The following is a 15,023-nucleotide window of genomic DNA, read 5'->3' as shown; positions in this document are numbered from 1 at the left end:
CCTCCTTCTCATCTTGTGACTTCCTATAGCACTTTGGGCCTTCCAAACATAATAAATAATTTACACATGAATGTTTATACTGTTTGTTTTTCCTTACTAGGTGAGAACCTGTAGAATTTGTTGTTTATAACTTCACAGAGACCTCCAAAGGGTCCAGAAGACTTCCTGGCTCACAGCTGACATGTTGACACAGTTGAATAATTCAATGGATAGGTGAGTGGATTGTGAAACTCTCAATTAATCATTGGTTGGGGTTCAGGTCATTTGATAAAAAGTTTCTCCATTGTGGGATTGGTCTTTAGAAATGAGGTTGTATATCTTCTACTTCAAAGGCCCTGTGGTGGTTTGAATGAGATGGTCCCCCACCTCCACCTCATAGGCTCATATATCTGCATGTTTAAGTCCCCAGTTGATTAGCTGTTTGAAAAGATTGGGGTGTGTGTTGTTGTTTAAAAGAGGTGTGTCCATGGGGGTGGGCTTTAAGGTTTCAGAAACCCATACCAGGCCCAGTGTCTCTCTTCCTGATTCCTCTGAAGCTGTAAACAAGTCCACATTAATCACCTTCTTTTATAAGAGTTGTCTTGGTCATGGTATCTCTTCACAGCAATAGAACAGTGACTAAGAAAGTTTCCTTCAAAGTTAGAAGAAATAAAAAGACAAATAGTATTTTCAATATAAAATATTACACATTTGTAATGTTATGGGTCTCCTCTATGACTACTTTGTCCCCTGTTCAGATCCCTTCAGAGTTCTCTATGAATCTTCCTCTGGATGCCTCTTCCCCCACAGTGGCCAGGCCTGATGACCAGCTACAGTCTCAGTTAGCTGTCAATGTGGGAACATGAATCAGGGACAGACGGGAAGCCAACAACTTAGCGCTTATAAAGTGTCAGTTTCAGAAAACTAAAGGTACAGACTGTGTCCTTTAAAGAAATGGACTATGGGGGTGAGGAGATGGTGAAGCAGCTGAGAACACTTGCTATTCTTGCTGAGGATGTGAGTTTAGTTCCCAGAACCTACACTGTAACTCACAACTACCTGTAACTTCCGTTCCAAAGGAACCCATGCCCTTTTTTGGCCTTTGTAGTCTCTTGCATGCATGTGACATACTTAAACTCACACAGGCTCACACAATACACATGAAAAGTGATTTTTTTGTAAAGCAATGTACTATCTACCACTATGTAAACATGTTTTTTTTTTTCTTCAAGGAGTTTCTTTTTCTTTTTTGGCTAAAATTTCATGAATTATTCAATTAAGATGAACCACAGTAAGTATTGGTTGCAAACCCCCTTGTGTTGTTCTTTCTTGCTCTCTCTCTTTCTTTCTTTTTTCTTTCATTTAAATGAGTACACTGTAGCTGTCTTCAGACACACCAAAAGAGAGCATGGGATCCCATTACAAATGGTTATGAGCCACCATGTGGTTGCTGGGAATTGAACTCAGGACCTCCGGAAAAACAGCAGTCAGTGCTCTAAACTGCTGAGCCATCTCTCCAGCACCTGGCCTTGCTTTTCTTGATTCACTTGGTATGCAACTTAATTGGGAAAATATAAATTGTCTCTGAGAGCCTGGTTACAACTGCTCTTGGGTCTGTGGCACATTCAAAGCTTCTCACAATGCACGGATCACTTTCTGGCTCCAGCCTAGAAGCCGCTAATCTAAGCATCTGTGTTGATTATTACATTTAAACTTCCTGAAATTAGACACTACAGCTTCTTCATTTGTATGCTCCACAGACACTCCTGAACTAAAACGAAATGAATGTATAGTTGGCTTAGCTCCAAGAGCTTCAATGGCGCCCGGCAGCTTGCTATGAAAGGCCTTTCTTGATCAAGCGCCTGCCTTTGTCCACAGTCTTGCCAGCTGTCACCTCCTCCCTCCAGCTTCCATAAGTGTTTCCCTCTTGGCTCTATTGTTCATTTCTTGCCTTTGTGCATCTGCTTCCAGCAAAAATCCATTATCATTTTGACTGTGAGTGAACTCACAATCTTCAAGCCAGTTTCACTATTTTTATCCCTCCCCAATCCCCCACCTCTGGTCTTTTAAACGGAATCAAAGTGGACAGTCGCTCAACACTGCTCTCCTGTATCTGGAAAACAATTTGCAATGGGAATGGGAAGGATCTTAAATTCACTTTGATTGTCTCTAGAGCACGGTAGGCAATTCTTGAGGCAGGCAAGCATAGGAGAGAGGTTAGCTTGGGACCCCAATTTGTTTCTGAGTTATTCACATATCCCCTCCTACAATAATGCACTTGGCAGCCTTGTTCCTTCACCTGTAAGTAACACACACACACACACACACACCTCCTCCCCCATAAACTATTCTCTAAACAATTTACCCGGCACCTCGGAACTCCCTTAATTTCCCTAGATTATATTACTTCCACCTCTAAATAACAATGTTTCTCTACCCCTAGTACAGTCTTTATTCAAGTATATTCCCAAATGTATGGGATATAAAGATTAGAAGGGTCAAGCCAGCCCGAACTGGTTAGGGGCACAGGCAAAATTAAGGGGAAACTATGTCCTCTAATAACCTTTTAAGAAGAATCTCTTATTTACTCTCACATGCCTCTGCATGTGATTAAAGCCAGATGCATTATGGGAAGGGACGTGAGCAGTATTGAATTGATCATATAACCTGATCTATCAATTAAAGTAAAGGATCATCCATGTTAGCAACCAGCTCCTCCTTTCACTTGACCCGTGAAAAGAGACCCAGGCAGTGGCCTGAGTTACTTGGTACTCTTGCTCATGTTACCTGCTGTCATTCTGTAACTTCGTACTATAGCGTTCCTTCAAACTCTTTTGCTTTTGCAAATTTGGATAACAGGCCAAAAACTTGGAAACATGCAACTCAGATCGCAAGCACCGACAGCTTTACTAAAAGATAAGATGAAAGTTTTAAATGGGCGATTTAGATAACCAGTCGCGTTACAGCGTGGGGGAAATATATGCGATGCGAGAGAAGAGATGGCAAGAGTTAGTGGCCCACTGAAGGTAGTGACTGAGAGTCTTGGGGAAAGGCCGGTTCCGGTTTTTGACTACACTGTTTGGCGACAGACTGAAATATGGCATAGGTGTTGTATATAATCTGTGGATCACTCCAACTAGTCCGAAAGAATATCCTGCAGTGACCTTTCTTTTCGATCTTTGTATTACCAGCGTCCAAAGAGGAGCAATTAATACGCTCAAAATATTAAACAGAAGCTCTAAGACAATAAGAGCTATAGCCGATTGAAAAAAGCATACAGACATCTTTATTTTTAATTTGGTTTTGGGTTTTGGTTTTGCCTACTGTTGCAAGAAAAAGGAGATGGACGAATCGCGGCTTCAGACTACCTTTCGGTTCATTGTACAACTAGGAAGCTGACAATAAAGTTTATTTGAGCGTCGACGTGCCCCGACGTGGTCCCGCCTCCTCAGTAGCAGCGGTGATTGGCGAGCGCTTGCCGACTGAGGGCGTTCCTAAGCCGCGATTGGATCCGTCCGCCGTCCGTCGGAGCGTCGGTCCCCGCCCCGCCCCCTCGCCGCGTCGCCGGTGCCTGCACCGCCCGCCTCACCTCGCTTCTCCTGTCCCGGCGGAGGCCCGGGCGGCCAGCGCGAGCAGCGGGGACCATGTTCCGACGCAAGCTCACGGCCCTAGATTACCACAACCCCTCAGGCTTCAACTGCAAAGGTGGGTAGCGGCCATAGGGTTCGGCGACCGCGCCTTCCCAACCCGCCTGGACCGGGACCCAGACCCGGTAGCCGCTGCCCCGCGGCGCTCGGCACGTTTCCCCTGCGGGGAAGGGGAGGGGGCCGGGGATGTCCTTCCGGGCGCACGGAAAGTTAGTGGCCGGCTGCCCGGGAAGAGGAACCGTTCAGAAAAAAAGATTAAAGTCCTGCCGGCCAGTGCGAGAGTGGGAGCGAGGGACCAGGGCCTCATTCCGCTGTAGGACGCACAGGTAGAAGCGGGCTGGCAGCGTTTGGTTTCTAGAAGCATATCAGGATCTGTCCTGCGTTTGTACTTGGCTTTTGACCCAAGGCTTGCTGGGTGGCAGTTAGAGCTGAAATGGGGGTTTGAGACCTCAGTTCTCTGTGTAAAATGGATCTTTCCTGAGGATTTTGAGGGTGGGGAAAAAACTAAGGAAGCAAATGCATCTTGGTAACTGTACACTGTCTCCTAGCTTTCAGTTTTCAATATTTGTATTTAGGGTGTTTTGGTCATTTCTTGTTTATTTTACTCTGTTGGCTTGCTTCAAAGTTCTTATCTGCCCAGTCCCCCTTAAAGTCTAAAGGAACCAGAGTAGTAATAAAACAGGGGACACTGTTCCATGCATGTTTAATTCATTTAATACTCAAAACAACCCCACGAAGTAAGTCCCGTTTTCCTCATCTTGTGTCTGAAGAATATGAAGCTTAGAAAGTGTATCCAGTTTTCTTTTTTGTTGTTGTTGTTTTGTTTTTTGTTTTTTTTTTCGAGACAGGGTTTCTCTGTGTAGCCCTGGCTGTCCTGGAACTCACTCTGTAGACCAGGCTAGCCTTGAACTCAGAAATCCTCCTGCCTCTGTCTCCCGAGTGCTGGGATTAAAGGTGTGCGCCATCACCGCCCGGCTTGTATCCAGTTTTCAAAGGAGGCTCATCCAGAATTTGAGTATGTTGTAGTAATCTATGTATAGCACTACAGTCTGAACTTTGACCCTTGCATACTTCTCTTGGGGTCAGTTAAAAAGCCACGAAGGATCACGAGGGCTTCTAGTGACTTGATAATGTGACATTTGGTTGCAGATGAAACAGAATTTAGAAACTTTATCGTTTGGCTTGAAGACCAGAAAATCAGACACTACAAGATTGAAGACAGAGGTAACTTGAGGAACATCCACAGCAGTGACTGGCCCAAGTTCTTTGAAAAGGTAATAAATGAGGAGGTAAAAGGAAGCACAGAGAACTTTTGTAAACGTTGTATGAGGTTGAGTTGAAAATTTCTATATTCTTTTAAGATACAATAGTGATCAGTATAAGTAAAGCTGATTTCTTGGACTCAAAATTTGCTTTTTTGAGTTTTAAAGCAAATTATATTATCTCCTACCGAGTGTTCAGTATTTAGATTAAACATTTTCTAATAAATGTCACAGCATTCCTTCTTAATAGGATTGTCTACATAATTTGTGTGTGTGTGTACGTATGTGTATTGAGTGTCCGCAGGGGCCTGGAGAGTACATCTCTTGGAGCTTTACTTATGTTAGATAAAAATGCAGCAATGTATTTTGAGTGTTCATCTTAGTTGCATTCCTATTGCTATAAAGAGATCCTATGACTAAAACAACTAATACAAGAAAGCATTTACTTTGGGATTTGCCTACAGTTTCAGTGGATGAGTCCATGACCATCGTGTGTGTGTGTGTGTGTGTGTGTGTGTGTGTGTGTGGTGTGTAGCACCTGGCAGGCAGGCGTAGCACTGGAGTCATAGCTGAGAGCTTATATCCTTATCTGCAAGTAGGAGTCGAGAGCTAGCCCGGAATTGTGGGAAGTGAGAATGTGGGGTAAGGGTGGCTTTTAAAACCTCAAAGCCCACCCTCAGTGACACACCTCCACCAACAAGGCCATATCTCCTAATCCTTCCCAAACCAGTTCTACCAACTGGACCAAACATTCAAATATATGAACCATGGGGGCCATTCTCATTCAAACTATCACAATGTTCATTAAAAGACATAAATTGGCATGCCTGAAAACTTGAAGCTGTCATGTTTACACTTACAGGTAAATGTTTCTAAAAAGCTCTCTGGATGTTTTTATGACTAGAATAGTTTCACATTGATTTATTTTAATTTTAGTAATATTTTTCAGGAAGAATTGTTTCCAAACTCGATAAAAACCACACTGTATCATTACAGTGTCCCCAGCAAATGGGAATGACAGTGGCAGCTGTCTCATTGTGTTCTTGTTCTCGAGCCTTGTACCTGATATGCCTGTTCCCGTGACCCGTTTACCCACGCCAAGGCCTCGATGCTTCTTGCCACTACAACTACTTCTTGAGGTTTATCCTTGTTTACCCTTAAACTTTTTTCAATTTCAGTGGGCTTTTAAAGATCTTAAAATATAGTGCTAGTGTTTTCTGCTGGCTCCCTTGGCCTCTGCAGCCGTTCCTCCACGTGAAAGGTGCAAGTGCAGAGATTAGAGACAATTGCTCGTCTAAAAGACCAGATGGATAGTAAAATAAACATAAATCATAAGTCACCCCAATACCATCCGAAATGTTGTGTAAAGTGTCTTTGGAAACATCCATTTGGTAGTTAACAGAGATTTTAAGTTGTTAGTTGTTATCTTTAAAATGCTTTCGGTACTCACAAGTGTTGTTTGTTTTATCAAAGGAATAGAATTTGTGGTTAGAAAATGAATTTTGGCCAGGCGGTGGTGGTGCTCACCTGTAATCCCAGCACTCTGGGGATGCAAAGACAGGCGGATTTCTGAGTTCGAGGCCAGCCTGGTCTACAGAGTGAGTTCCAGGACAGCCAGGGCTATACAGAGAAATCCTGTCTCAAGGAAAAAGAAAAAGAGAAAGAGAGAGAGAGAGAGAGAGAGAGAGAGAGAGAGAGAGAGAGAGAGAGAGAGAGAGAGAGAGAGAGAAAGAAAATTAATTTTGGCTAAAACATATTAATTTGTAAATTATCCTTGAAGTTTTCACTCAAAGTTGTGGTGCTAGGGCCAACTTTCAGCTCCTGAGAGACTGAAAGGTCAGTTCATTTGCCTAAAGGATTGGCTGTAGCTGACCCAAGTTCCTTGGCTTGCTCCTACATGACATTTGCATATGAATGATAAAAGTTCCAGTAATTGATTGAATTGTCCTTTTAAAAGTTGCACTTTTTATCTGACTGCCCTGTGCATTGGAACCTGGAATCAAAGCTAAGGCTCTGCCTGGTCCCAGATGTAAGTGGTGTAGCCAGTGTTGAGTATCAGATCTTTCTAGGCTGCAGCCTCCTTGTCTAAATGAGATTACTCTGTATCTCATTGTCCTACCTGGCATCTCCAAGTACAAACATTTTTAAAAGGAATATCTCATTGGTTTCCTTTTAAGCATCTTCTTCTGAGCAGTATAACATCAAAGGTTTAATAATGATAGATGTGATGGTGCACACTGAAATCCCAGCACCAGGAAGGTGGAGGTGAGAGTCAGGAGTTCAGGCCCATCCTGGATACCTGGGATTCAACGCCAGCCTGGAAGAAAGTCTTAAAGCTCCAAACTGAGGCCTCTGTCGGTCTGCTGTGCTGTGTTCTGTGGCTGTATGATAATGAAATAGATTTTTCCCCTCCTTCCCTTCACAGTATCTCAGAGATGTTAACTGTCCCTTCAAGATTCAGGATCGGCAAGAAGCAATTGACTGGCTTCTCGGTTTGGCTGTTAGACTCGAATATGGAGATAACGGTATGTTTGGGGCAGAGTGGGTAGTGGTTATGGGGCATCTTAAAAGGTTTGAATTTTTAATTGTGTATGTGTTATGTGCATCCCTACTGAATCCAGAGGCCAGAAAAGGATATCAGATCTGCTGGCGCTCGAGTTACAACTGTGAGCTGCCATGTGGATCCTGGGAATCTAATCCAGGGCCTCCGCCAGGACTTTAAGCAGAGACCTCTCCAGCTCATCCTCAGTTCGATGTTGTGGGTGGTTTTTAAAGATGAGAAAGAAGGTTGTGGGAAGAGTTTGTCTTGTATTTTACTTTTGGTTTATTTTATTACAAAAAGTGGAATGTGTTTTATTTTGTCTTTGATGCTTACATTTTTCTTCTAGAATTTGGAAGTTGTTTTCTGAAAAAGGCTAATACAATATCTTAACCAAGGAGCATTGTTTGGTTAATATGCCAGCTTCCACAGTCTGCAACTAAGCCATTGACACTGCTGCGAGCTTCAGAGCCCAAGGTGTTTGAGTATTGGCTGCAGCAGCTGTTTCACAGGAGATAGAAATATACTAGTGTGTATAATGCTAGTGACATTAAGACAGTATAGGCTAACATGTATGAACTCATTTAATATTCCTTAGCTATTGTCAGTCTCTGTTACCTGAAGCTTTTGAATTTGGCACCTTATTACTGCCTCCTTTCCTTAGCACCTTGGCTTCAGGCTGAGCATCGTGCTTCACTTCCGTCCGTGGGCTGTGTTTCCCTTCATGCTGCTGTCACCTTCAGGTCCTGGATGTGTGGCTTCTCCCTGTTACCATTAGTCCTTGCCTGTGTCTGTTGTGTCACCTCTGTTCCTGCTGCTGCTACCCTGCTTCAGCTCTTGTCACCTAGTACAGGGTGGTGCCACCTCCTGTTCTCAGCTCCATGTCCCCTGACTGACTTTCCGAAATGTGTTTTAGAATGAAGCTTCTTTCTAAAGACCAGTTCTAGTTGCATCTTCTGATCTAAAGCATTGTCACCTTCCCATTTTCATAAAAACACCTTTCAGTTTTATTTGAAAACAAAGCAAGCAGCCCTGTGTTTTCTTTCCATGATACGGGCCTTGTGACCTCAGCCTTGCTGATGATTGGGGCCTTTAGCAGGCTCTTTCTGTTTCCTGCTCTGGCTTGGTAGCAACTGTGTGGGAGGTTCTTTGCAACAGAGTATCCTGTGATCCTCCAGCTTACGGGGCTGATCTTCAGCTGCTCCTAGGTGATTCCTAACCATCCTCTCTGTCTTTTCTCATCCCATTTGCTTCATTTCATACTTGCCTTCAGGGTTGTTTGTGCTGTATCCCAGCACAATGCATTTATTAGCATATGCATTCATTTCTCAAATAGTGTGGTTTCAATAAAAACTTGTCTATTAAGTGGGGTATTTTTATATTGGGAAAAGGAAATTTGAATGATATAAAAGGTGTATTACAAATCTAAACTAGACAGCATGCTTTGTTTAAATCTTCAATTTCAGCATTGCAGGAACAGAAGCATATAAATGTATAAAAGGTGTATTACAAATCTAAACTAGACAGCATGCTTTGTTTAAATCTTCAATTTCAGCATTGCAGGAACAGAAGCACTAAGCTGATTAAGGCAGCAGTGCTGGCCTTAACCTGCAGGAGGCGCTGGTGTTCTTGCTGTTAAACAGCTTAAATTGAAAAGTTTTAAAAGTTTAGGTTGATAGAAAAATTATAACAGTACAAAGAATTTTCTTATATTAAGATCTGAGAAGCCATTTTGGCATTAAGTTTATTCAATACTTCTTTTAAAATATTTTTCAAGTGAAAACAACAAATCTCCCATGACATTTTGAATCTGTATATGAAACATTTTAAGATATTTTGATTTTTGTATTGAAAGCAGTATTTTACATATTGAAAAGATTTGGGAGAAAATTTTTTTTTAGTGTCTACCCAATACATTTTTTTAACATCTCTTGTTTTTTATAAAGATTTATTTATTATTTATTTATTTAATGTATATGAGTACACTCAGATGGTTGTGAGCCACCATGTGGTTGCTGGGAATTGAACTCAGGACCTCTGGAAGAGCAGTCGGTGATCTTAGTCACTGAGCCATCTCTCCAGCCCCCATCTCTGTTTTTTAAATCTTTAAAACTTGAGACAGGTTTTCAACAAGTTGCCCGTTGTCCCTGTATTTGATTTGTAGCTCAGGCAGGCGTGTGACTTGTGATCCTCCTGCTTGGCTTCTGTAACTGGGACTAGAGTTGCACTGTGACCATGCCCTGCTTCTGTTTAACCCCTAGGTGACTCCTACTTGTGTCTGTCCAGCTATCCCTCCATCTGTCTACACCTGCTCTTCAGTCCCAAATTTAAGAGAGGTCTAAAAGGATATTTTCTAATCTTTAGATGTTGAATTCTTTTTAGGGAAGTTTATGCCTGTAATCTAAGCAGTTGGGAAGTAGAGGAGGAGGGTCAAAGGTCAGGGCCAGTCTGTGGTACATCAAATCTTAAGAAACATTACTGAGAAGAACCTGTGTCAAGCTTTCCAGTAAGGATTTCAGTTTAAAAGTTACATTGTCTTTTTTTGAAGTTTTTGTGTAGTAAAGTATAATTTCGAGTGGATGTCATAATCTGGCTAAACTATATTCAGTAAATAAGCAATATTTATCTTAATCTTAAGTTGCAGTTATTTTACCTTGTTGCTTGTTTTTTATAGCTGAAAAATACAAGGATTTAGTACCTGATAACAAGAAAAATACTGACAACACAGCTAAAAATGCAGAGCCACTGATCAACTTAGACGGTGAGTGTGTGCTGTGCCCAGATGTAGAGGCAGGCTGTGTGCCTTAGTGCGCAGCAGCTCCTCTCCTGTGAGACTCAGCCAGGGAACTTTCCCTCTCTCCCCATCCCTTCAACATGGAGTAGTTGAATGTTAAAAGCACTGGTGGGTTTTTTTGCTTCAAGTAATTTGGATTTTGTAAATTGTTCACCTTCCTGGCAATATAATTTATTTTTTTAAATCTAGTGACAAATGGTAAAATGTTTCATTATCACAAGTCCCATGTGCCCTGTTAGCAATTTCCTTTTAAAGCCTGAAGATTATGGAAATTACCTAGAGTACAGTGTGTTAAATAAGCTTTCGCTGACTGATTCATTGTGACCTGCAGTAAGCTATTCTTACGAGGGAATGAGCTGGCATACTCCAGAGCCACTGCACAGGAAAGCCCCGAGACAGCTATCCATTGAATGCATCTGTGTTAAACTTGATAGCTTTGGGATAGCTTTGGGAAGAAACATTAAAAAGTGTCCGTAAGTGGGTCTTGCAGACTGCTCCAGGGCAAGCTTACAGTGAGCGAAGTTAGTCATTTATGAAGTTCCTTCATGTGGCTGGTGCGATTAGTGGGAGGCTTTCTCCTGACTGTAGACTGCTGCCCTTGCTTCATGTCTTTCTGAATGCAGAAGACCAAAGAAGTCCTAGAAAGTTGCTGCTTTCTGCAAGCTCATATGTTCAGATAAGCAATTAGGATGTTTGTAGAGCTGGTTTTGCTTATTCAGTTTTAATCTTTTATAGTAAATAATCCTGATTTTAAGGCGGGTGTCATGGCTTTGGCTAACCTCCTTCAGATTCAGCGTCATGACGACTACTTGGTAATGCTTAAGGTAAGCTGCCATTTTATTCCTGACAGACTGCACATGTAGAACAGTCTCCACTTTCTATATGCTGTCTGTTTTTACTTGTTTATAATGGACTGATGAATAGAAACTCAGAAGAATGTGGGCCCTAGAGCATGCACATCATTAGCTCATGTTTCATAGTATCCAACAGCAAGCTGGGATCTGAGCATTGACTGCACACTAATGTGCTTTGTCTTTGCAGAGATAAGATTTCACTCAATCCTATTAATAATCATCAAACCCACAAACCTGAGGCCCAGGGAGCCGGCTCCACTGGTAAAGGATAAAGCCTAAGAACCTGGGTTTTGAACTCAAAAAACCAAACACAGTGACAACGCTAACCCCAGTGCTGGGAGGGCAGACACCTGGATCCCTGGGTATGCTGGCCAGCTAGCCTGGCCAAGTCAGTGTGAGCCACATCACCATTACTGCCCTCCCTCACATTATTTTTGACAAATCCCTAATTTAGCAGAGAATGGCTATTTTGAGAATAGGTAGAGAGCTACTGGGTAGACGCCAGTGCCCGCTTTAATCTCCACACCTCTGTGCACAGGTTTGCATCATGTACATACCTCACACCCAAAGAAAAGGTTTTCTTAGGAAACAGGTCTAGAAAATAATGAACATCTAAGACACAGAGTGATAGAGTAGACTCTGCTCAGTCTGTGTTAAGGAAGGGGAAATGCCAGATCACTAACGGTGAATTAGCCACACAACAAAACCTCTTCGGCAAACAAATGCTCTCATCTTAAGCATCTTTCCTTCCTAGATAAACCGTGCAGTTTATACCCACCTCTATATCAAGGAATACAGCTCTTTGAAAGAACTTTAATTTTGAGAAAGGAAAACATTTCATGAGCTTTCTGCTTGAGTGTGCAGTGGGGTGGTGCAGGGGGATGCTGACAGAGGCCTTGGGACTGTTATCTCCAGAGTGAAGCTTACCGTAAACTGCTTCATAATAAATTGAATAAACGTCCCTCTACCCAGAAGGGGTTATGATTTATCCTTCTTACTAGAAGTGAATGGGTTACGTGGACAGTTTTAACAACAGAAGTGTTCTTAGCTTAATAGAATATTCATGTTGAATCCAGATGGGTTTTTCTCACCTAGACAATACCAAAGACAATAAACTAAGAGGAAAACAGGTAACGCAGTATATTTGGGGTTAACTTTTACCAAACTTTGAAACCCAGAAGTATTTACACATACAGTAGCTATATCAAAAAGCTTTGCAAAGTCCTAGGTCTAGATACATAATTATCCTCTTAGGCATGCAAGTAATCATGGAAGTATATGGAGGGTGTCTTAGGTTTGCCAGGCACAGAGTTAGCATATTAAGGCTGATGTAGCTCAGTGGTAGAGTGCTTGCTTTGTGTGCATTAGATCTTGGGTCTAATCCCAGGGGCAGGGATGGACTTTTGTGTATTAGTGATGTGGAAAAATAGTAAGCTTGGTCTTTATTGGGTTTCCTAGGCAATTCGAATTTTGGTTCAGGAACGTCTAACACAGGATGCAGTTGCTAAAGCAAATCAAACAAAAGAGGTATGTGTGTTTCTAAGATTCTCAGCCAGTTAATGGAAATTTCTTCTGGTACTACATGCATTTAAATTTGTTATTTACACATTCTGGGCTGGGTATGGTGGCACACACCTTTAATCTCTTAAGTTTAAGGCAGATCTCTTAAGTTTAAGGCCAGCTGGTATACATAGTGAGTTCCAGGACAGCCAGAACTACATAGAAACACCCCCCACACACCCCCAAAAGATGTCCATTCTATTGGAACAGAAGGAGAAAAGATAGCTGACTTATATGTGAATTGAATTTGTTTCTTAAGTAAACTCAGTGTATTAAATAACTGAGGTTCAGACAGCTGGGTGAACACTAAATTTCATATCTGATCACATTTCTCTACTAGAGAATCTACTAGTCCATTCAGTCTGTAAACTTGAGGCAAGTGCCAAGGGATTTAGCCTTGTGAAATGTGTCGGATTGTTGGATACATGGTAGAAAAAGGAAGGACACACTACTTTCATGCTAAATCAAGACCTCATACTCACACTTGCGATGCTTTGTAATTTATCTCCTTTTGCTCAGTATGTCTTGGCCACCTCCCCTTGAATACTACTGGAATATTTTTAACCATGCCATCAATACAAATATCCCTGAAAATGCCAGGTGTGGAGATAGAAGCATTTACTCCTAGTACTAGGAGGCAGGAGGTCTTGGATTTCAAAGCCAGCCTGGTTAAAAAAGAAAGGAAAAATTAAATCTTCCCAGAGTGGAAATGCTGAGAATGTTTTTGGGTAAGGAGGAACAGCTGCAGTCACCATAATGGTCTCTTCTTACTTCACAGATGTTGAAGTGACTCGGCTTTGGGCATAGCCAGCATTCTGATGATTCCGGCCCCTCCTTTTCTTCCCTCTCCCTCAAGTCTTCCAATGCCCTTTGTCCTCTGACCCCTTTAGTAAGTTCAGTAGTAATGAAGGGCTGCTGATGCAGTGTAGGCACCTCTGAAACACACTCTGCTTTCCACTAAGGGTTCTTACTAGCTTAATTATGTACGAATTGGCCACTGGAAATTGGATCAAAGATCAGCTTATTTCACCCACACTACAGAACAAGTAGCAAATTGTTCTGGCATAATAGTCATTCATTCACCAGTGATGTCTTCTTTGGTTTGGAGGCAATGCTGAACAGTGCTGAGCCAGAGCTCTCTGCTTCTGTTTGCAGAGCTGAGTCTAGCTTTTCATTGCTGCAGTTTGTAACTTCAGATTACTATGCTTTGTAGCCATTCCTGACTGTTTGAGGGATATGGTGGATGTCAGGGATAGCTGTTCCTTGGAGGTCTGTTGACAGACAAAAAGCCCCAGTCTGTGGTGCCAGGTGACATACAAAGCCACTCAACTACAAGTCTACTGTCCACTTTATTCTTTGATTCAGTTCACCTAAGTTATTAGCCCTGTGAGAGAGCCTAGGTAGAGCATGTTAGTAGGTTACTGCTAATATCAGCAGAAAGCCCAGAATTCCTGGCCTCTTTTTGTATTAGGTAGTTGTTGTGAAGAGTGTACAGTTTGGTGTCATCATCCCTGAACAAAAGTAACTTCTGTAATAAACCATTAACATACAGATAATCTGGTAAAACAAGCTGGCTAGAAAAATTCTGTTTTAGATACATTTGTATGCTTTGTAGTTTCATTTGCACAGATTTGCTTAGCCACTAGCCCTCCTTCCTTAACCACATTAAGTGCACCAGCCTGGTTTAAAAGGTTAGATGGGCTTTGATGTTTCTGGTACATTTGAAGAGACCTCTTTTCTGGGTGGCTGGAAACCTAGCCCATCACAAGGTAAATCGTAATAGTCCCTAAACCAAATAGCCAGCTGGCCTTTAGTTTCAAATGAGAAAAAGTAGCCTTTAACTAGTCTTGTTTTGTTTTGTTTTAAAGGGCTTACCTGTTGCTTTAGACAAACATATTCTTGGCTTTGACACAGGCGGTAAGTTATTTTGTTGAACTCAGGCTATTTCGAGGGACTCTGAGGTGTAAGTGGGTGGCTGGAAGTCCAGAAATCATGCATACAGATGCAGTCAATGTTCTTGTCTGTGACAGATGCAGTTCTCAATGAAGCTGCCCAGATCCTGCGGTTGCTGCACATAGAAGAGCTCAGAGAGCTACAGACGAAAATTAATGAAGCCATAGTAGCCGTTCAGGCCATCATTGCTGATCCAAAGACAGACCACAGACTGGGGAAAGTTGGAAGATGAGCATGTGAGGGTGTCGGCTTCTCACCTGCTTAGCGATGGGAACGTTACACCGGCATGTGCTTGGAAACCAGACAGACGTCACGCTTTCAAGGGAGAGTCCCAGGAGACTGACCAGGCTCTAGAGATTTACCACCACTGCTTTTTTTCTTTAATAAAGTTGGGGAAGTAAAAGGCTTTGTGGTTCTGCTTTGTTTTCAATTAGT

At 42.2% G+C, this 15,023-nt stretch overlaps 1 protein-coding gene across 1 annotated transcript; it reads left to right on the top strand.

The window, feature by feature from the left end:
• Nucleotides 1-3,511: 3,511 nt before the first annotated feature.
• Nucleotides 3,512-14,993, top strand: Rtraf (RNA transcription, translation and transport factor). The gene is made up of 8 exons (XM_052191739.1): nucleotides 3,512-3,684; nucleotides 4,776-4,900; nucleotides 7,314-7,413; nucleotides 10,102-10,188; nucleotides 10,957-11,045; nucleotides 12,534-12,602; nucleotides 14,504-14,552; nucleotides 14,666-14,993. The coding sequence occupies exons 1-8, from the start codon at nucleotides 3,624-3,626 to the stop codon at nucleotides 14,818-14,820; spliced, it is 735 nt and encodes a 244-aa protein (XP_052047699.1). The 5' UTR covers nucleotides 3,512-3,623; the 3' UTR covers nucleotides 14,821-14,993.
• The last annotated feature ends 30 nt before the right edge of the window (nucleotides 14,994-15,023 follow it).

The sequence above is a fragment of the Apodemus sylvaticus genome, chromosome 8, assembly GCF_947179515.1.
Source record: "Apodemus sylvaticus chromosome 8, mApoSyl1.1, whole genome shotgun sequence".
NCBI lineage: Eukaryota > Metazoa > Chordata > Mammalia > Rodentia > Muridae > Apodemus > Apodemus sylvaticus.
The sequence above is the reverse complement of the archived record's forward strand: the minus strand, read 5'-3'. Positions and strand labels throughout refer to the sequence as shown.